We start from the raw sequence: 22,449 nt of genomic DNA on the forward strand, positions 1-22,449 counted from the left end.
TGTTCAGGACCTGCAGATGAGTTATGAGATATACTTTGGCCTCTCCTGAAACAGATGTCATACACATGTATTTGTGATAGGAAATTATTTTATGGATAATCAAGCAGTATTATTATTAGTCATTGTTATCTGATGTATAGCTGAACATTATAAACTCAACTCAGTGATTATTATTACTGTTTTCACCAGTCATTTTCTCAGGCTGTACAGTTAACAGCCTGAGAGGGGAGGTGCATCTATCATGAAGGTGCAAGAAGGAACAAAGACTTATTGTATGGCTAATCCAGGCTGCCTTTGTGTCTTTGTCATTTGATCACACTTCTCTGTTTTCTGGAACATATGCAAGTATCTGTAGACAACAATAAAGGTACACCCTGCCAAACACACTCACCAGAATTTGTAGGTTGTTGAGATCCTGTGCTGGGAATAGAACATTAGAAATGTTGTAGACATTCTGCCCTGGCAGGGTCCATGAAAGCTGCCTCGTCCCCTTCACTACCACCACCTTGGCAATGAACATGTCTCCTTGAAACGTGTGATCAGTCCAAGAACCAGTTTACATCAAGCTCCCTAATCTTTTGTAGTGTCACCAGTCACCACAAACAATAGGGTTTGATTGAGATTTCTTCCCTTCTGAAGGAATCAAATTGCAGTTTTGTCTCCCATGAAATAAGGCTCACTGGTTTGTGATTAAGACGTATTATATATCATAATTTGTTTCCTTGTTTGTATGCCTATATATGTATGATGTGCTCAGCCAACATTGTGATAAATAGACTTCTTTCAAGAAAAATCTCTCATGCTTTGAGGTCATATGTCCTTACATTATTTTTTGGTAACTGGAATTAACATTACCTCTTGCATAAAGTTTAATATTAAGATTCACTTCTGTATTGTTAGTGACTGGCAGGTAACACTTGTTTAGAAGAAAATCTTATTCCATGCAAATAATTTTTCTCACTTTTCTGTGCAAGTACAGCTCATGACAGAGAAGATACTAAAGGATGTACAGTTGCAAAATGGAGGTCTAATGGTGTGAAATAGGATTTCAGTAGGCTGAGGGTTTTTTGTTTAGTTACAACTCACCACGACACAGACCAAACTATTTTTGTATATCTTAAAATTAATGTAAGATGGCACAGTAACACCTTGTCAGGGTTCTGTTTTGGGTATAGACACCAACCATGTTCAAACAATTCATCATTTCACAAATAACCAAAAGAAGAACCATGTGATGCCTTTTCTTCTAGGATAAAATAGGCAGGGGAGTTGAATAAGATAATGTTTAAAGGTCTCTTAGAACACAAACCATCCTATAGTTCTGTGATTCTATGAATGGAAAGTTATTTCTGTATGAAGGTAATAAACATCTTTATATTAAAACACAAATACTCCACCCACCCAAATAATACACCGAATAATACACAAAAACCCTATATCAAATATTAATTCCAGAAGGGATATATATACCTAACTTTATCTCAATTCTAATGAAAGTGAGGGAGAAGAAATATATTTCCTTTTCCCAGTTGACACTGACACAGATTTCCCATATCAAACTAAATATCAGAGTTCAGCTATCAATAGTGCTACTCCTATTTGTTCTTTGACTTTTTAATATACCCTCCATTTGCAGTGTAAGCACCATGAACATGCTGAATGATGCTACAAAAGCAATTAGTTATGAATTACATAATCATGGTTTTTACCATGATTATTTCGAATTATGGCGCAGACATTGAAAAGGTAAAAAGAATCATGGTTCCTTCCCCTGCTGACTATGTATTAAAGAGCTGAATCCCATTTTCTGTATACAAATCCACTTTTTACTTGTGATACCAGAAAGACATAAATCATGATAATTATTTCAGATATATATATTTGGCTTGTAGCCTTTCAAGTTGGACTCTTTCAACTGTATTATGTTGCTTTACACTGGAAAAAAAACCCCAAAAAACAAACAAACAAACAAAACCAAAAAACAACAACAAAAAAACCCCAACAAACCCAAACCCCAAAATAACAGAAAACAAATGCACAAACAAACAGTATAAGACTGAAATTTTCCATCAGCTCCTTGATACCTGTAGTTTTTTAAATTAAGACTAATAAAAACTTACTTAAAGCTGTAGAAGAAATGGAATAGATGGAATAGATCAAAAACCCTGAAGCTGTGGAAAATATGCCAAGGATCTAATCCATTTCTGCTGGGGTTATATTTCTGCTGGCTATGATGGGCATAAAGAATAAATTTGAAATTTGCCTGTGATATGCTTAGCTCAATGGAACACAACCACAACTAGTTTCACAGGTATAATTTCTGTAAAACCATTGGTGTTAAACAAGCATAAAACTGCAGTTTTAAACCAAAGTTTTAATTGCAATGATGTATTGAGACAAGGAGGGAACAAAGGTAGAATGAGTGCTAGAAAGCCTCCTGCGGCAAAACTACTGTTGGAAAGAAAACTAATCAGACACAGTTGGAAACAGTTGGCTTTGATAGACTGTAAACAGTAAAAGTCATGATTTCTCTCCAAGTCATCTGACACCTTCATTACTGCAATTACTTATTTAATGTCTCTCACATCAAGAAGCAAACACAGCTTTATTAGCTCATGCAAGCTTATTTTTTAATCTGTATTCTTCACCAGTACTTACCAATTAACACTGTGCATCAACAACCTGCATTTGTAGCAGCTGCTCAGCTAAAAATGTATTCAGATAGTAGAATAGTATTCAGAAGTGTCATACTCCTTCTAGGAACATGACTAAATGAAGTCAATATTATAAAATACATTTTGAGTTACAGCTTTTTGATACCTGAAAGGCAAATGTTAATCTGTACATTATCATAGCCATCCAGTTTAGCAAACATTGCATTTTACTTTGCATGTTCTTGGTCCTGCTTTACTGAAGTTCAACCAAGAAACTATCTTGGGTTTTGCCCACAGGCATCTTTCAAAATATTTAACTTAAATCTCGACTTCTCATGCTACATTGGTTAACTCATCTGCAGAATCTTGGTATCAGGGCTGTTGCAACCAAAACAGACTGAGGAAGTAAATAAAATCAGGTCTGTGAGGAGAAACAATACACTTTAACAAATCAAATGTTACACTTCCCATGGAAAAGCATTCAGACTCAATCTTTTCTTAAAGTAAGAACCAGAAATAACTAAGAAACTTTTGGGATCTTGTAATCTCATTTTGTAAAAATAGGAAATTCCTGGATTCTGGCCACAGAGATTTGACAATTTTCAAAGACATCACTTCCACAGCGTTTTTATAACAGCTGTAGTGAGGCTTTATTTAGCCAAATGCCTGTAATACATGTTTATCTCCTTTGCAGTACTGAGCCAGATATCAAGTGGAAGGCTTGGAGTGATTTTTTTTTTTTTTCAGTTGTTAGATTGACTGAAAGTTTTTATGTCTTTCCAGTGTGCTGGTGCAGGTAAGAATACACTTGTAATACTTACAAAATACCAGTGAAATCTGAATAAGTGACTACAGTTAGAAAGAAGGGTTGATGAAGAAATATCACAAGAAATATTATCAGCGTATTTTAGTATCATTTCAACCCTTTAAACAAAGAGTTTCATTGAAAGAGCTATAGTGTGACTTCAAAATATATGTAATGAACTGAAAAGTATAATCACTGTCTCTTCTTTTTTGTTGTTAATTTCCTTGTTATTAGGCTGGCTGAAAAAAAAGGTAGATATATTTTCTATAGGACTGAAATGTGTTCCTTAATATCTCTTTGCAACATGCAGAAATCATTGACCTGCACTTTGAGATTAATGGAAAGATCTCAAATGGAGCTAGGGAATTAAATAGAGGTAATGGAAATCAATCTTACATTTTTTTTTTCTGAACACAATCTTGCATACAAGAAATATAGATCATGTTGCAAAACACAAAAAGTGAATCTAGTGCATGATGCTCCGTTCTTTTATTTTTTTATATTCCATATTTCAGATTCCTTTTAAGGTTTTTCCTTCTTGAACTGCAATTTTAGTACATGACTTTGTCCAATAAAAGCTGCTTCTGCAAAGAATTATCATGGAGGAGGTAATGTTATATGTGCAAACTGAGTTGTAGTAATTTCTTCTGTACCTTGAAAGTGTAAAATTCTTGTACTATATGATCTCTGAAGAAGCAAGCAGCCCTTCTGTTCCAAGTCAGTCTCCATTAAAATCCTGTAATGCACATTAATGCAATGTTCCTAAGGGAATGCCATGGTGATATTTATCCTTGCCCGCCTACTAAGAAAATCCCTGCCAAGCAGGAGAGGAAGCATCTGTATGCGTGGTTGAGTGACATTTTTATGCTAGCAGATATTCCAGGGCTCTGAAAAGATTCAGATTCTGTAGGAAATGAATTTGAAAAAAACACCTGAGGAAAGGCCATTTGACTTTTTTTTTCCCATTTAGTTTGGGGGCATACCTTGACATTTAAAGTAATAACACCATCTGCAAAATCATGTCTTGTCCAGAAGTGCCATTATAATAGTCCAGAAGTTCCAGATTGGGTGAAATAACAACTTAATTGTGGTCTTAATAGATCTCCCAGTTGCTTGCTGCAATCAGACCTACCTTTTTAACAGTCCTCCTTGCTCATTAATTACATTTCCTCTCTTAATTTCTCCATTTCTTTCCTATTCCTTGAGGAGTATGGAAACCAGTACAACTAATCACCTCTGAATTATGTATGTGAATCATCCCAGAAACACGTGGTTGGGATCTTTCTCTAGGTCAAGAGGCTATTTTAGATACAGAATAATTTCTCATCTTGCGGTAGGGACTTATTGTGAACTTCAGTTCATCCAGAGGCTGTGTTAACAACTGGCTCTTAGGCAGGAATTTTCATTCTAAACTAATTAATATGTCCTAAATCTTTAACTACTATAAATGAGAAATAATTTGAGATGACTGACTCACCTGATCATTCTTTTCTTTCCTATTAAATGCATTTAAACTCTCTGAGTGCTCTACCAAATGGACTTCAATTAACCTAACACCCTGACTGCTATGATTAAATTGATGTGGATACTTTTCTTATACCATGTTGCATTTTGAAATAAGTTTCAAGTTTAAAGATGTTACCAGGCACAATGCATTATTTATGTGATTGCAACGGAGTTGTGATATGCAAATAGAAAAGCAATTAGAAGCAGAACAATGCCTAAATTCAATACAATAATTTAGCAAATTTTTTTTATTATTAATTAAATGCAGTAGTTTAGCAAATTATTTCTGAGTAGCACTATAGAGAAGGATCTCAAAATATCAAAATGTTACATTTCTATCCTAATCCACAGTATTTTTCATTGTCTTGAATGGGATTCAATTCAGTTTTTCCCCTTATATGGGTCTTTCTTTGTCTGACCCATAAAAACAGTGATATAGTCCATTTTCATATCTATCTCCAGCTGCTAAGAGTCAGAGGGTTTTTGGATGCACAAGAACAAGATTATATGTGATCTGGATATATCTTTCGTTGTTGTAGATCTATAGAGCCAGTCAGGTAACTATGGCTTTGCAAGCATTTGCAAAGTCCACAGAGAATCCAGGCCTCAAGTGCTGCATTCCTTCCTGTGGAACACAAAGCCAAATTTAAAAAGTAAAGTAAATTTTTTTCAATAAGAAATCTTCTGAAGAGCCATGAAAGCTGGATTCCAATGACTCACTTTGATTATATAATAAACCTGAAGGTAATGGTAAACAAAGCTTTGATTGACCATGTTTGAGCTTTATGCTGCATGGTTTCCTTCAAATTGTCATTTTCCCTGGAAAGTTCAACACCTGCCAAGAATTAGAAAGACAACTATGGATGCAAAGGTGTGTTGGAATCTTTGTGTATTTATTTTTATGTACATTGAGTGAATTAATAAACATGCAGCAAAGCATATTTTCCCAATTGTATTTTATTTATAAAGCAACATTAAAAATGGTAACATATGCTATATTTTTCTACTTAAAAATGTAGACTTCCTTAGTTCTGAGCAATATTTTTATATGTATGAGATTTCACTGTCTCTGGGAGTCTTTTGTGACCCAAAATATTAATTATTCTCTACATATCAGCATTTACTGATACATTTCAAAAAGTAAAATCAGTATACCTGCAATATTGCCAACCATCTAAGTTTCTCTTAATCTCCATTAGTTTGACAAATAACAGACATGCATAGTGAAAAACTTTACTATTTGCTGATATGTGATTTTCTTATATGTTGATTTGGAATAGAGCAGTCAGATCCCTTGGATATTTGATATTTAGTCCTTGCTATCACAGAAGAACCATATCAAATTACCAGTTTCATAAATGCACTAAATTTATGAAGTAGCAACCTAAATTCAAATTGGAACATGCTTCCATAATTTCAGCTCTGTGATATCGAGAAACTTCATCTCATTTCTCACCTAAATTTTTTCTCTGATACAAACTTGTCTTCCACAAGCATTATCCTCTTTGTTTATGCTTTCTTTCTCCTATGTATTTACTCTTGATGGAGTAAAAAGGAAATTATGAAAATTATGGAAAGAAATTATATCAACTGTAAGGTGCTGTTTTATTTTGAAGTTATATTTAAAATAAAAATAAAAATCCAATTCACCAAGCTACTATACTCTATATACTTAATATAAGATTCAATGAACAAATGCAAAAGTGGTAGTTTTAATTACATTCTACAGTTATAGTAACAGGTCTTTATGTCTGCAAGATTAAGGAAATATTTTAAGATTTCATAACTAAAAGAAATTTAACCAGGAATATGAAGTATCAGGAAACCTATGAAATCACAATCTTCACAGTAATTAAATGTAACTCTACACAATTACTTTTGACATAACTAATAACAGTGAGCTCCATCCAAGATGTGGCTACAGCAGTTGTGCATCTGGAGAAAGGTCACATTCCTGTAAGCCACAATAATTCAGAGAAGTCATAGACATGCTGGATCCTTCATCAAAATAGAAGGATAATGTATCTGAAGAGTGCTTTGCTTTCAAATGTTCTCCAAATATTTTGTTCAGAGATGAGAGGTTCATTAATTAAATAAATTGTCTCCTAACTAAATCAAGTTATTTGAGACACTCTTCAAAATCCAGTTTCTTGGAATTCTTGTTTGCTAGCAATGAATACTAGCAAAAGGAAAGCAAGATTGAAAACATCCATTTGATTCGGTTACAGTGCAACCAGCTTTAAGAAGTCTAAATAAATTTTGGTGTGTGTGTTTGTATGGTTCAGCTTAAAACTTTCTACCACTACCAGTACAAATAGAACGTAAGTTCTTTTTCAATTTACTCTTATTTGGTTTTATTCTATTTCCTTGTGCAAAACATTAGCAATATGTACCAGTTTAAGCTTGTATCTAAGCTGCAGAATGCAAAAGAAAAATGACAGCTCTACCATATGTCATCGGTAACTTGTTATTTGTACACTTTACTTAAAATTATTCTCTGAATGAAAGTCTTTCATCAACACATATCTGAAAAGCTGTCATAGAAGAAACAGATCAACAAGGAAAAATTAAAATTATGAATTAATTTTTTCTCTTAGTTATTTTGGATATGGGTAATTCCTCTAGCAGATTTATAGGGTATGACTAGTGCATGTAAGCATTAAAAACTAGAAGGTTTTACCAAGATTTGAGCTCAAAATCTTATAAAATTAGACCTAACCAACTCTCTGTATCTGAAGATGACAATGTAGAACCTAGAAAAAAAATGTAAATGATTAACAATTCTTCAGTTAAATATCAGATTTTACTTTAAAATTAGTAAGGACTCGGATTGCTCTTATTTTTTTCAGTAGCAGATTCTCCCACAATGGATAATACTCCATGAAGTTGTCTCTTTCTTGTAGTGTCACTCTATGATGTATCTTGTGATGTAAATAAGTTACAATGAGATGTTCTTTCAAATTCCTTTGTTTCTGTCCAGTAATAAAAAGAAGCCTAAAATAATAGTAGGTACTCAGGGAAATGCACACTAGAAAAACATTCTTGACCAGTCAGAGCTAGCCAAAAAGAATGATCTTTACTCAGTATCTATGTAATGAGCTGAATTTGGAAGACTGTGGTTCCTGAGCCTGTCAAACTCCTTTACTGATACACAGCTCTTGAAAAATGTAATCACACAATGTAGGTTATAACAGCTTAAAATCTGCTTTAAATTTTATCAGAATGAGAGTAGAAGTCCTTGAAACCATAATGTTTTCTGCTGTGGTCTGCTGTTGCAGCTACAGAGTAAAGCTGGGGCAGGAAATGTTCTCTTCATTGATTTCTTCACTTTTTAACAGGAAATAATTTAATAGTCTGTATGCATTATAAGTATGTAGCATGTTGTTTTTACACTGAGGAGCATCATTCAACAAACAGAAATTCATATAAAACCTAATATGTCTTTGAAGCAGAATTTCTGATAGATTTCTCTCAGGGAATTGTTAAGAGGTAATGTAATTAGAAATATAACATAGAACATTTATATGGATTAGTTCTTTTTACAGGGATAAGTTTTCTAGTGGCCATGGTCTTTCTTACTAATCAGATCCTACAAACCTATTTATAAAGCATAGCCCAGGAAAAGTCCCATTGAAATGTCATTCTGACTTTAGCAGGTGAAGTTCTGTTTGTTCCAGCACCAAAAAGCAATCTAATTACCTCATATATGATTCCAGAACCCTTCAGAACATTGTAAATCTGAAAAAGCTATTCAACAGTGCTAAGGCTAGGGAAATGAAATTTTGAATTATCCATTCTTTGGGAAAATACATTTAAATGGAACCTGAAAGTTACCAAATGTGCAATACCCAATTAAATTTGATCTTTACAGAATCAAACCCCTTCTCTATGAAAGTAGGGTACATTGAGCACTTGTATTCTCACCTGCACTGAACAGAGTATGAATCATAGCTCAAAGAGCGATGATCCAAATAGTCCACTCAGCTGGATTTCTTTATTCCTGCACAGCAGTAGACTAATGATCCAGAAGGTAATCCCTGTTGTAATCCTTTAGCTATGGATGAAAGGAGAGGCTCAGCCCCTTAGCATCACTGGCATTATATTTTAGAATGATATTTTAATATACATGACATAAATACACAAATGAATGCTTGTCTGGCTTTCTTCCATCTTCCTTTTGAAGAATTAATGTGCCAGTGTGTGAACTATACTACTTACTACTTACAGGGCAAGTCAGAGGACCTATAGCTGTTTTTACCCTAATCTCCCTGATAGTGTACTAGGGCTTTGTTGTGAACTGATCTCTGTTTTCCCTTCTTTAGGCTGCCAAAAGTCAGCAAAGAACCAGGGCTGATCCTGCTGCCACCCATCTGTGCAGTATACAGAGGATGGAAGAGAAACATGAGAGCTGCATTTGTCATTTCCCTTGGCTGCAGGTTAAGGAAGTTGAATTAAAATTTTAGGCTATAGCCATGTAAAAAGGATGCAGAGATCTAGGTGAAACTACCCAATAATCTGGACAGTTGCCTTTTTAAGAACGGGGTTTTGTTCTTAAATGCATTTTTTATTGAATTGAGTGTCTCCCCCTCCACTCTCTCCAAAAAGGATACCCTATATCAAGGGCTCAGTGATTCTGTTCTCTCAGCTTTAGAAAACTCAAAATATTTAAGAAGGAACAACAAAAAAAATAGCCAGACGGAAAAATCAGCTCTTCCAAGATCTTCTAGACAGACCTGCACAACCACTAGTCTTTTCCTAAATGTCTGCAATAAAGAAGAGACTTTCAGATTCAGTTAGCAAACAGCAATTTAGGGGTGTTCAAGTCATTACAGAACATGAGCCCACTGGGCAAGGGGCTCCAACACAGTCTTGGAAACACATATTCATTCATAAAATTAGACAAGACAAACTGTTTCTTCAGCCTAACAAACCAGGGCTGGGAGGGAAAAGCAGTCTATAAATACATGTAGGAATACAGGTCCCTGAAAAGAGTAATGTTACTTCTACAATGGGGAGATTAGGATGGTAAGAAATGTTTGAAAAGGTGTGGGTCAGTTTAGGATTCCAGTAAAAAGAAAGCTCCCAACAAATACAGCTGCTAGATCTGTGCAGCAGCAGAACTAGGGGACAAAAAAACCCAGCTGTGTTCCTGAGGGAGTTTGCTAAGTTCAACTTACATTATGTGAGGTCCTCTGACAGCAAGAGATGGCTATTTCTTCTCAAAGCAAGAGAACAGGGGAAAACCAGCCCTATATAAACTAAGTTTAACACCAGGTACTTTTCTGAAGACATAGTCTTCACCTGCTCTACCTCAACATTTATCAGTTTCTTCTTTCTTACTACAAGCTCAAGACCAAAGCTCTGACACCAGCTTTGGAACTCCAAATACGATGCACTGCTATGGGAGGAATCACCAGATGGGACTGAAACTATTGACACCAAATCTTGAATTTTTCAAACTCTTCTTTCTTTTTAACCAAGACTCAGTCTTTCTGCATAAATTATATATCCTTAGCCTTTTAATGAAGTCTTCCTAGAATGCAGTAGTTTGCTTTCTATACTCCCTAATAAGAGAAAATTGCTTGCTTAAACCAATGTGCAGATGTTCTGGCTGTGATTATGGCAAGAAGGACTGCCTGAAAAACAAAGATTAAGAACTCTGTTAGAATAGAAACAAGTGGTGATAAGACATCTGTCAAACATACTTGTGACCACTTTCTGTGAAAAGCAATTCAATGGTATATAAAACAAGCAAACAACTAGGAGCCTCCCGGGCTTCATATAAATGAATTCTTCTCTATCAAAAAGCTGATGTGTAACAACTTGACACCTCCCAGTCAACAGCTTTGCTATTTCATAAGCTACTGACAAAAGTTGGTGCTCTGAGTACATTTCCTAAGTAGAAAGGTCTTTAGAGATATAGCTCATCTAACAGAAGACAGTGACTGTTTGTAGATTTTCTTCTGCTTTCTCACCATTCCAAAAATAGGGTATGTGTTGGATAAATTCTGAGTAGAAAACTATTAAATTACTGCATCTACGTACTAAAAGCATTACTATCTCATGTTTAGAAATAACTTAGGCTATTAGATGGTCTCATTGAAATGTTCAGAGCAGTTCTAGAAGAGGATACATAAAATGGATCTTATGCACCTTTCTCATGTACATCCTTCTAAGCATACTATCATATGCAAAAGTTGATCTAATACTAAATAAACTGTTCAATGGGGAAGAACAAGACCATTTTACTCTTTTTTATGTCATTATGGAAACCCCCATACTTTTCCAAAACTATGCTCTATTGAAAATGTTGTTCTTACCATGATAATGTTGATATTTAGATATGTATCTCTTTTTACTGTACCATTATGATTTATGTCACTACCAGTTTAATTTTGAATAGTCAGTCTAATTATTATTTACAACTGTTGATTAATTAAGTTTTTGAAAATATTTATCCTCACAAAAAACTTGGGTTTTTTTTTCCCCTCCCTAAGTGGCCTGCATGTATCTGTGTGCAAAACTGAAATAAAACCTTTCCTGTTTGTTTACATCAGAAGAAGAATATGCATCAAATTATTCTTTGGACTTTTTAAAGACTGGTGTAAAAGATGGATGCCTAGTTTCCTACTTCCAGTTCTAAACCAATTTGACAAGCTGGCAACCAGCTTATCTGTGACTGCTTCAGAACAGAAAAGCTGAAAATATTGTAGTTGCCTGAGCCAGCACCAGCCCTGGGAGGATATGCATTCTGTTTGAGGTATCCAAGGAGAGGTCAGTCTTCTCTGCCAGTCACACAGCAAATAGGAAGTCTCCAATGGTAAGTCAGGGACTGTCTGTGAGCAAGACAGGCTGCTCCTGCAAATCTGGTTGTGCCAGATTCTCTGCAATACTCCTCACCAACAGCAAGGCTGGTAGTTCTTCAATTGCGGCACTCTAAACTTAAATTCTGCTCCAGTTGCTCTTCTCCAAAGGAAAGGTATACAGTGAGATTATTAAAGTGTGGGAAAGGCCATGGTAAGTGGGAGGAGGGAGAGAAAAATATAGGAAAAATAAAAGAGGTAGTGGAAAGCATAAGAAGCATCACTAAAGGCAGCTGGCAGCCTTTTCAATCTCCCTGCCCCAAATATCTTGCAAGCAAATAAATTATTCCTGTATGTATACATCTCTTTCCAAAAGGTCCGTCTTTGGGGAGAATTCAATATGCCTATTCACGAAATTATATCCATGCTTTAGATCAAAGCTACCCATTTCCATAATTTTAAATAGAATTTTTTTCTCAGACTTTCAGGTGGAACAAACACTCATAGCCCCTCAAATCCATTTAAAATATCAGAAGAGCAGTTAGGGTTTTATTAGTTTTTAATGTGCTTTACTGGCTGTAATCTTAAATTGTTTTGTCAACTTTTGTAATTCTCATGGTGTTATACACAATTCTGACTGTTCTTGAATGGATGACGAATGCACAGATGCACACAAGCATGCAAATCCTCTCTATGGATTTAGGACCAAAAAATATCCTTTTCTAGTGCTGGTGAAGATACACTTAAAGGTGATTCTGTACCTTTCTTTAAGAGCTCCAGAGGGAAGCTTTAAAAAGCAAACCCCATTTGATAAACCAAAAACTAATTAGTTCTATCCTGTGAGACCACAGGTATTCTCTATCCTGTGAGACCACAGGTATTCCTACTGTGTGTTAGAAGTGGAATTCTGAAGAAATATGGTGAGATCTTCCTTTAATATACACCCCAATAACCCATCACAGTTTTATTCCTTCCCCAGTGGTTGCATTTTCCCTGTCAGTGGTAGTCTTCTAAATCTCCTGGGTATTTTTTCCCTCCTAGCAGTTCTCCTGACACTCCCTTTGGAACTGACATGCCCTAATTGAAATGTTTTGATTAAAAACTCTTAAGACGTTTTTCAAATGGGCTTTAGGATTGATGGAATGTATCAAATCATTGATAGGATGAAAATTTGTGTCATTCAGTGAAATGTTACAATTTCTCTTCAATTTTATCATTTAACCTTACCATGACCACTTGCCATTAGGCTTGAGGTGAACAATGTCACCTCTTCTTCAATTAACTACTCTCACTGTATTAATTGGGCTTTAGATCTCCTGTGGGAAGTCAAAGGTTGCTACAACAAGTTAAAAGCCATCCTTTAACACAAATACCAAGACAAAGATGTTATTCTGTACATCAGTGCTTCCCCTGTCAGTGCTAGGTTTTGCTACAATGTATACAAAATTCAGCATGCTTCTTAGACTGTCACTATTTGCTAACCCTCAAGGGAAGCTACCATGGTATTATTGAATTATTACAATGTGTATGTGTGTGTGTGTGTGTGTGTGTGTGTGTGTGTGTATAGATATATATATGATTTCCTAATCAGTGTCTCTGTTTTCTTCTCCATCTTCGTGCAACAGAGAAAATACAGGTTCCAGATTCTGCAGTTTTACATGGAGAACAAAATATCAGGAATATCAGGAAGATAATACATTGGTCATGGAAGACAAGTTCTTCCATCAGATGCCTTATTGGAAAACTGGAAATAAAAAATAATTAAAAGAAAAAATTAGGAAAATTTTTTTTCTGGAATTGTGTAGTCAAAAGTTTGATTACTCCAATTTTTGTTACTTTAAGTTGAGTGAATTACATACATTTAAAAAGAATTCTGTATATAAAGACCATATGTAGCTTTGTTTCTGGTTGTTTTTTTTTTTCATTTATTTTTTAATGATTGCATCTCACAGAAATACTAACATCATTCAAACTACACTGAGGAAAATTTCTAAGAAAGTATTATAGCATGTCTGTTAGTATCCTTCAAGTATTTACAAAGATATTTTTGCTTTCAGATGTTCATAGTATGATAGGAATTGAGGGTGGAAAACCACTTTTCAAGAGAAGATTTCAAAATTATGTCTTTTGTGAAAATACAACTTTTGTGAAACACTCATTGGCTTAGGCTAAAATAGATTCTGTCAAGGCTAGATAGAAATAGAAATATTAGCACCTGATCTGTGAAAGCTGGTTTTCTTTTGACATGCAGTTGCCAATATTAAAAAAAATTCCAAATCGGAGGGCTACATATTTATGAGAACCAGTCTCCATAAATCTCAGATTTTATCATGTTAGAAGTTTCTTTCTAAATGAGAACAGTAAACTTGTAAGTGAAACTTGCAAATCAGTTTTATCGCTGTCTATGTGTGCATATGTATGCTTTATAAATATACTTGAAATTCCAAATAGAGCTTGTAAGTAGGTCTGATAAGTTTTTCTACTTTCTACATCAGTGCTGTGAATCATACAGCTGCAAATTTTCAGTTCCATGGTCATCTACAACAATAGAAAGCTACAGAAAAGGGGAGTGTAGGTTTATTTAGTTGTCTTTCTAAAATAATATAGCATAAATCAGTTAAAAATATTATCTTCCCCTATTACTAAAGTACAGACAACACTTACAGGAACCTCTGTTTTTCCAGGTAGCTGTAGCACTGATTCAAACCAGTAATAGCTTGCCGTGATAATAAAATGATTTATTGTCTGCATATTCTGTAAATTACATTCATTCTGAAAAAATAGTAAACTGTCTTCAGGTCTATTTTATATATAAGCAATAGTTTCATCATCAAAGCCACAGACAATTAAATATAGAATAACTGATGACTTTAGGCATCAAACAAGTCAAAAGATTGCATTCTTTTAGTGCTTTGTCAGCTCTAGAGCATCTGAAAATAAAGGAGACATTTCTGGTCTTAATATAATTTATATGTTGTGAAATATTAAAAATGTGAACCAGAAGTAAAGATACTACTGGAGGTCAAAAAATTTTTAATTCTTATTAATTTTTTATAGTTGCCTGGTAAACTGCTAGAAAAGCATTCACTTTTGCTTGGCAATAACCTTCAGAGATCTTTGCAAAGCAGTTTTATACACTTTGGATATTCTTCTCCTTATGTTCATACATGTTCTTTATGAGGCTATCTAGAAATGTTTCCTTATTATTACATGTTTGTCTGAAGTTGTAACACACCTAAAATAAGCCAATTAATTAGTCATGATGGGCTCTTTTCAGCTGCACACTCATTTTCAAATGAATTTATTGAAGTAAAGATTTACAGCATATGGATTCACAGACTTCTCATGAGTTAAACTGGCATCCATATGTACACCTTTCAGTAGGGAATGCTAGAGTAATATTTACAATGTAAATATCAACTTTTATTATGTAAGAAACAAATATATCACAACTTTCACTTCACAACATATTTGTTCTGGTTTGATGACTAAAGTCATCTCTTTGAAATACTATGTGGAACTCAAAAATAGCTTGTTCTTGTCATAGACTTTACCAGGTGTCCTTCAGAGGTCCTGAAAAGCAAAGGAGAGATGTGCTTTAGAAGTTGCATCATGAGGTGTATGAGGGCAGACAGCAGGCATTGAGTAACACTTGATACAAAACAATTGCTATGCTTGGGACTGACAAGCTGAGATGTGGCTGCTCACAGGAGTTCCCTGGGCATTACACTCAGACCAGACCATGGGATGAGAAAAGAAAGGCTGAAGGACTAAAAATGTTACTGCAGATTAGCCTACAGCAGAGAACTGCTCACTTTGAAAAACATGTATCCTTGAAATGGATATACAAATTCTGGTTGCTCATTCCACACTACATTAGCAACTGGGCACTGCAATAAAATGACAAGTAACAGTCAATACTGATTCACCTACAGGCAGATGTGCCGCATCAGTAAAGTCAATAAAAATGGAAAGGACTGAAAATGTTTCCAGGAAGACATCAGTGACCTGCTGTACCACTCCTCTTTCTCCCTTAGTTAATGCCAGAATTTTGAGAAGGTGCAAAATACAAGAGCAGATATTTTTTACATTAATCTTGTCCAGAAAGAACATTTCTTTCCAGAATCATGTTGCTTACAAATTATATAATTCCTCAATGCATAAGCAGTTTATATCCTTTCTAACCTTCAGGAACTTTAGAGGAATTGCCACACTTGTGGAAAGGAAAAGAATATTTTCTCATTTTATTTCAGTCTTGCAAGGAAACAACGTCTTTTTTGGGGCAGGGGGATGGGTGGTTGGGGATGATAAAAGAAAAGACATTTCTCCAAATTCTATCTTCAAGAAGAGCCTTTTAATCTTTTTTTCTTACTTTTTTAGACATAGCTGAATGCCAAAAAACTATCCCATCATCAATTTCATAATACATTTTCAACAACACCAAGCCAAATTTGCTTCTACCTTACTCTTTCAATATTATATTCCTGTAAGTGTTGATGTAGGAGGGATTATGTTTCAGTAAACCAAAGAGAAAACAATTATGAATGACTTTAGAAAAAATAGTAGTAGCTAAATGGAAAACAGTAACTGCAAGATTTGTACATCAAGTACTTTCTTAATGGATAAGGTTCATCTTGCTGATGCTCTTAGTTCTAGGGGCAACTTCTTTCTAATGAAAAAGATGTTAAACAAAATCTGCAGTTTTTTTTTTTTTTAATTAATAGAAATATCCTCAAGTTTGTTCTCTGAAGATATAATGATCTTTGTAATTAAAAATCAGTCACTTCTGGTTTTATGCTGCTGTGCACACTGGTTGAAACACCCAAGTGAGTTAGGTGCATTATGAACAGCGCCATTTAATTAGGATAATTTTCAATAGCAGTGATCATGTGATAACATAAAGCTTATTATTAAAATCATTATTTTATTCAGACACAATGAGTGAATGAACATTAGAAACATAAAGCTTTTCATGGAAAATTACTCCCTTTCCTAGGATATCCTGATTTTCTGATAGGCCATACTCCATGTACAATTAATGTTATTTTATGGGTCAAGTCAAGTAACAGATAGCATGAAAAGACAATTTTGGCATCTCACCAGTGGGAGGTGGCTCAGCAGCTCATCTACAGCATCGTAGTTTTCTGAAAAGGATGGTTCAAGATGTTCTGCTTCATCTCGAAGTTTAGCAGGATTTAGCTCTTCCTGGCTGTTGTGAATCAGAAACAAGTTTTATTGCTCTCAGAAGAAAAAGCAAAGAAAGCAAAGCCTTCTTCTAACTGCAGCTTCTGCATGTTTTCTTACACTTAAACCAAAGTGTTACAGAACATATGAAAGAGCATGTTTAATGAATAATGAGACATGACATTTAAAAGCAGTTGTCTAAATGAGTGAATATACAAACAGAATACAAGGTCTACAGAAATGTATGCTGGCACATCTCACCTAAACTGATGAGGACATACAGTCCTCAGTAATCCTTCAGGAATTTTCAAATTTTCATTTCATGTGTTCACAGAGAGGCAAATTCTCAACATATTTATTTATAAAATTGTTGTTCATGTTCGATAGCTCTGTGTTTTTTTTCCTTAAGAAGATTTTTTCTAAATAAAAGCTATTTAAGAATCTGTTGGAAGATTTTTTAAATTGCCAGATTCCATCTCTTCTTTATTCTTCTTTTCTACTCTGATTGTGGTGTCTGTTCCAGTCAGGGAAAAAATGTTGTCTGTATTTGAATACCACACTAGAAACTATGCTATGCTATTAATGTTCAGTGCTTTTTGCTTGTCCTCTCTGTATACATACATGGATGTAAACCTTTTCTGTCTTAATGCCATAGAAGTATGGAAAGAATACATATGTGCTTTCTTGTAGTACCTTCTTTTTCCAGTTAAAACTGAGTTTAAGTATTTCTTCACAGCCATCTGCTTTCGAAAGCGGCTGTAGTTGTCAGTGAAGACAGCATCAGAGTGGCGTTTGACGGGACTGTCCTGGGAGCTGGCAATACAACAATTACAAACAAAAAGTTAAGAGACGATATCTGTTTAAAAGAAAATACCATTAAATGAGTGAAATAAGCTTTATGATATTGATTAGCCTAATAAAATCAAATTTTCATTTCAGCTTTCATTTCCATCTATGACTTCAGATCTTTCTTCTGCTGAAAAGAAGCCACTGCTTCCACTGCTTACTATGTATTTTAATAACAAGGATCAAATTCCAAAGATTGTTATTCAGCCTTTTGGGGAGCACCTTCCACCTTTTATTTTCTCATCTCAGTTTTGCCATGGCCTATGCAATTAAGATACATAGTCAATGAATTTTGAAGTCCTTGTCCCAGGAGTTCTGCAAGATCAAGTGGTTAAGCGTGGATTTCATGACTCCTGTCTGTTCTCACACCCCAGGTTGCACCTTTCAATAAACAGATTTTATTCTAATTTCTATAATTTGTGTGAATATATTTCAGCACAATGCCAAGGTACAACCTGGTTTAAGTCGCAATAAGCTCTTAAAGGACCTCATCACTGTTCACAGTGAACTCAATGGAGGTGGAGTCTGCCTCTGAGGAAAGTTAAGAGTGCAGCAACACATAAGTAGCTATAAATGCTTGTTCTAAGGTTTCAGAAAACAAAATACACCTTGTGAAAACCTGGAGGTCTTTTCTTCGTGCACAATCTTGGGAAATTGTTCTATTTTAAATGGTCTGTGTTAGTTTACAGCATATGAGAAACTGGAACTGTATGTTCTGGATCGAAAGGCAGCACTGTCATAAATGGAGGACTTAATTTTTACTCAGCTTTTGAGCATATGAAGTAGGCACTCAGTGGTATCATCACAGTGGCTCACAGTTGCTGCTTATGGATTTGGAAACAAGGGAAGTATAGAGAGATCCTACCCAGCACCCTGTGTTCATCAGTTTATTAACGTATTGGTTTGGAAGTTGCATCCAGACCCCTAGTCTATGAATTTGCCTTATTCTTTTTTGAATTCTGCTGCAATACAGATCTCACAAACATCTGTCAATGTATTCTACAACAGGAAAAAGCTATACCTTTAGATTTTCACCATAAACCAATCATTTCTTGATTTCATTGTGTATTTCCCTGTTGTTAAGTACTGAGTAATCAATCACTTTGTGTTTACTTTTGCCACTCATCCACCAAGCTAGTAAAAACACTACCGAAAAAAAGAATTAGCAATTCGGCACGATAATCATTATAACATTTCCAGTACACATTATCCATGCTTTGTGCAGTGTCTGTTGCTCTACCTCTCACAGCTGTGTCAGGAATAAATAGTAACATGCTCATCTAGTAATATCACTAAATACTTATATACGATTTTCAGGTCCCCCATAATTATATATGCTTCTCTTTCAGTATCTCTGAATCACAAAAAGGAGACCTTGGATACAAAAGGGTAAAAAATTTGCCAATAAAGCCAGCTAGGAAAAAAAAAATCTACCTAATGTAAGTGTCACCTCACCTAACTCGTTTTCTAATAAGCGAATGCAGATATCTCTTCACAGCAAGTTTAGCCAAAAGATGGCTGTAGACACTGGTGAAAATTCCATCAGCATGCCTTGCATTTCTGAAATGGACAATAAATAAACTCTACAATACAGCCTGGGCTCATATAATTTTGATAACGTTCATTTTGCAAACATACTGCTTTCCTTAATTTAACTATTATACATCTTAAAGGGAACTAATTTCATGAAATAACTCCCAGATTTGCACAATATACTTTTTACTCCTTCCTGGAAAGTGAATGCGTTCATCATGCCAGAATGGCAATACAATCAACATTTCTGCCGACATCTCTACTGCTACCACTATTCAAGCAGCGGCTGTGGATTTTCTTCTGTAATTGAGTCTTCCTTTCCTAATCCCAGTTTGATTTTTTTGGCAGAAATCAAGCAGTCTATCATCTTTTGCATTTATGATAATAAAGAAACTCACCTATCAATAATTCTGGACAGATCAAAATAGAATTTCTCATTTTCAGGTAGTATGTTCTGCAAAATATCTGATTCTGATTTTAATGACCCACGGGCATGGTCAGGTTCACTGGCTCCATCAAATGGCATTCTGTTTCCCAATCTGTTGGAGAAAGAAACTGTGTAAAGTAAAGAGCTAGCTGAGGATATGCGACACTTTACTAGAGATAACATTCTGGTTTGTGTCAAAATGAACATCTACTTACTTTCATTGGTAATGCACTTAAAAGAAATCTGAATAAATCAAAAAACACTTTTAGGTAGAATCCATGCTTAATTGTAGGTTAATTGACCAACAGATCCTTCTCCCAAATTCATATTTTCTAGATAGATATTGTCACTGAACGCAATTTATTCCAGTGCATAATGTATGACAATCACAGCACAAGTGACAACCATGAAGCTTTTCCTAACAACTGTATTTTGTATATATGATGGATGAAATTAACAGCCTCCACCCAAGCAAAGTGAAAACTGCTTCTGTGACGTACTTACCTCCCAGTTAAGATATAAGATGTAAATTGAAATACAGAATGAAACAGTTCTTAGGCATTCTTCAAAGAAAGCAAATACACCAAGAACTTAAAACTAAATAAAAAGTGCAGTCATGTATCTCTACATGTTTTTATTCTCTCATGTTAGAAACCAAAAAATGTTTTAATCTCTTCAAATGTCTACCATGGCAATTGCTCTGTATAAACTTGTGTATGGTTACTTCACATTTTCGTAAACTGCAGTTTCTTATGACGTGTCATATTTTATCAAGGGCAGTCTGACTGCATAGCAGTAGTTTGGCATCATTCCCTCTGGCTGCTCTGATATTCTGTGGCAAACAAGGAAATCATTGTAGGAAACCCCTGTGTGTGATGACATGCAAAAGTCACATACTAAAACTAAGATAGTTTTAAGTCACATACTAAAACTAAGATGTGACTTAGTAATTTTAAAGTCACTTTTAGCATTATTTATATGTCTGATTCATATAAGTCTTCTGTCTGGTAAAAAAAGGTGCAAAGTTGCTGGGTAAAATGAACCGGCTCAAGTCACACCCTTTGGAAGTCACTCACTGTGCTTTTTTGCCTATTTTTCATTGGTCCTTCTACACTTTATGTTCCTCTTGCCTAAATGCAAACCGTACCGTTCCACCATCTGATTTAATTTAGCTGGACCACAAACAGCAACTTCAACCAGCCGAAGCACGCAGAGGTACAGAACCTGCCCTCCGCTCTGTCCCCATGGACCAGTTCAGGTCCCAGGGCTCACCGTGGCCCACATCCCATCCTCCTCCCGCACACAACGCGGTCACCGCGACCCAGCCCGCAGGGCAGCGCTGCTGCAGCCGCCTCGGGAGGTGCGTGCGTGTTCCGGGGGCTTTTACCGGGTGGGTTCGGCGGGCACCGGCCGGGACCGCCTGACCACAGCCTCGCCGCGGTCCCCGCGCACCCGCCCGATACCGGGCAAACACCCGACGGCAAGAGCCGCACTGCGCGCTCCTCGGGAGGGCCCAGCGGAGGAATGGCGCTTCTCACATCCCCTTCGGCCACCGGCCGGGGCTGGGCAGGTCCCTGCGGGCGGAGGGGCGCGAAGCGGGGCGCAGAGCGGGGGCTCGGAGCGGAGCGCGGAGCGGAGCGCGGCCTTACCGCGGGACGGGAGGGAAGGCAGCGCCCCGCGGGGGCAGCGCCCGCGCCCGCCAGCAGAGGGCGCTGAGGAGGGCGAGGGCGAGGAGGAGCGGGGAGGCGCCGCGGTGCTCCATGGCCGCCACCTGCGGAGGGAAGAGCGCAGCCGTCACCTTCCGACCCGGCCCGCCCGCACCCGCTGGCCCCGCGCCGGGGCACCGGGACTTCGCCTCGGGCCGCCGAGCGACCGCCCCGGTCCCGCTCCCAACTCCGGACCCTGTCCCGACAGACGCCGCCGGCCAGCAGGGTCGCGATGGCGGGGGAGCTGCCCGTGGTCAGGGGGAGCTGGCATCCCCGAAGGCCCGAAGCGAGGGGCAGCGGTGCCCGGGGCTCAGCGACTTAAGCGGTAACAAGAGAGGGTCCCGCCCTGGCTGCTCTGGGCTTTCAGAATCTCTCCCCGCTCCCCGACGGCCGGGATGGCTTCCCTTCAGGTCCGGAAGGAGCGAAGAGGAGCGAGGGTACGGGACGGGGACATCCTTCCTCACGCGCTGGGAAGTTGTCGCTGTGGCGGGGAGAAAGTTACTCACGGAGCCGCGAGTCCGTCGGTGGGTCTGGCTGGGCGGGCGCGGAGCGCAGCGGTGCTGGGGGAGTGCGCCCTGCTCCGCTGCGCGGCTGCCGGGGTGGCGGCAGCAGAGGGTGAGGAGGAGGAGGAGGATGAAGAGGAGGGCTCCGTCTCGCCGCACGCTCTGAGCTGCCCGCCGCGCCACCGCGTTTTATAGCGTTTACACGTTTCTGCTTCCGAAGAAGCAATCACGTTACTGGAGAGACGTCACTCTTCCCAAGGGGACGGTCGCTTTGTTCAGGACAGTCAGAGACTTATATTTAACACATGAGCAGTCGCGTACCTCTTCCCCTCCCCCTCACCCCCTCGGCCATTATTTGATTTATGTTAATGACATAGTTTTGGCGGAGCGGAGCCCCGTCGGAGGGATGATTCCGCCTCGCCAGGCAGGAGAGCAGGCGGCCGTCGGGGTCTGCTTGACACGCCACACCGCGCATCCCTGCC

The 22,449-nt window shown here is 37.3% G+C and overlaps 1 protein-coding gene across 1 annotated transcript; it reads right to left on the reverse strand.

Annotated features, from left to right (window-relative positions):
- Positions 1–15,053: 15,053 nt before the first annotated feature.
- Positions 15,054–22,128, reverse strand: VIP (vasoactive intestinal peptide). Its single transcript, XM_053938416.1, has 6 exons — positions 21,971–22,128; positions 21,408–21,529; positions 19,730–19,870; positions 17,646–17,765; positions 16,869–16,977; positions 15,054–15,341 (listed from the first exon to the last, which is right to left on the reverse strand). Exons 2-6 carry the CDS (start codon positions 21,518–21,520, stop codon positions 15,333–15,335), a joined length of 492 nt encoding a protein of 163 aa, XP_053794391.1. The 5' UTR covers positions 21,521–21,529; positions 21,971–22,128; the 3' UTR covers positions 15,054–15,332.
- Positions 22,129–22,449: the final 321 nt, after the last annotated feature.

The sequence above is a fragment of the Vidua chalybeata genome, chromosome 3 (assembly GCF_026979565.1).
Source record: "Vidua chalybeata isolate OUT-0048 chromosome 3, bVidCha1 merged haplotype, whole genome shotgun sequence".
NCBI lineage: Eukaryota > Metazoa > Chordata > Aves > Passeriformes > Viduidae > Vidua > Vidua chalybeata.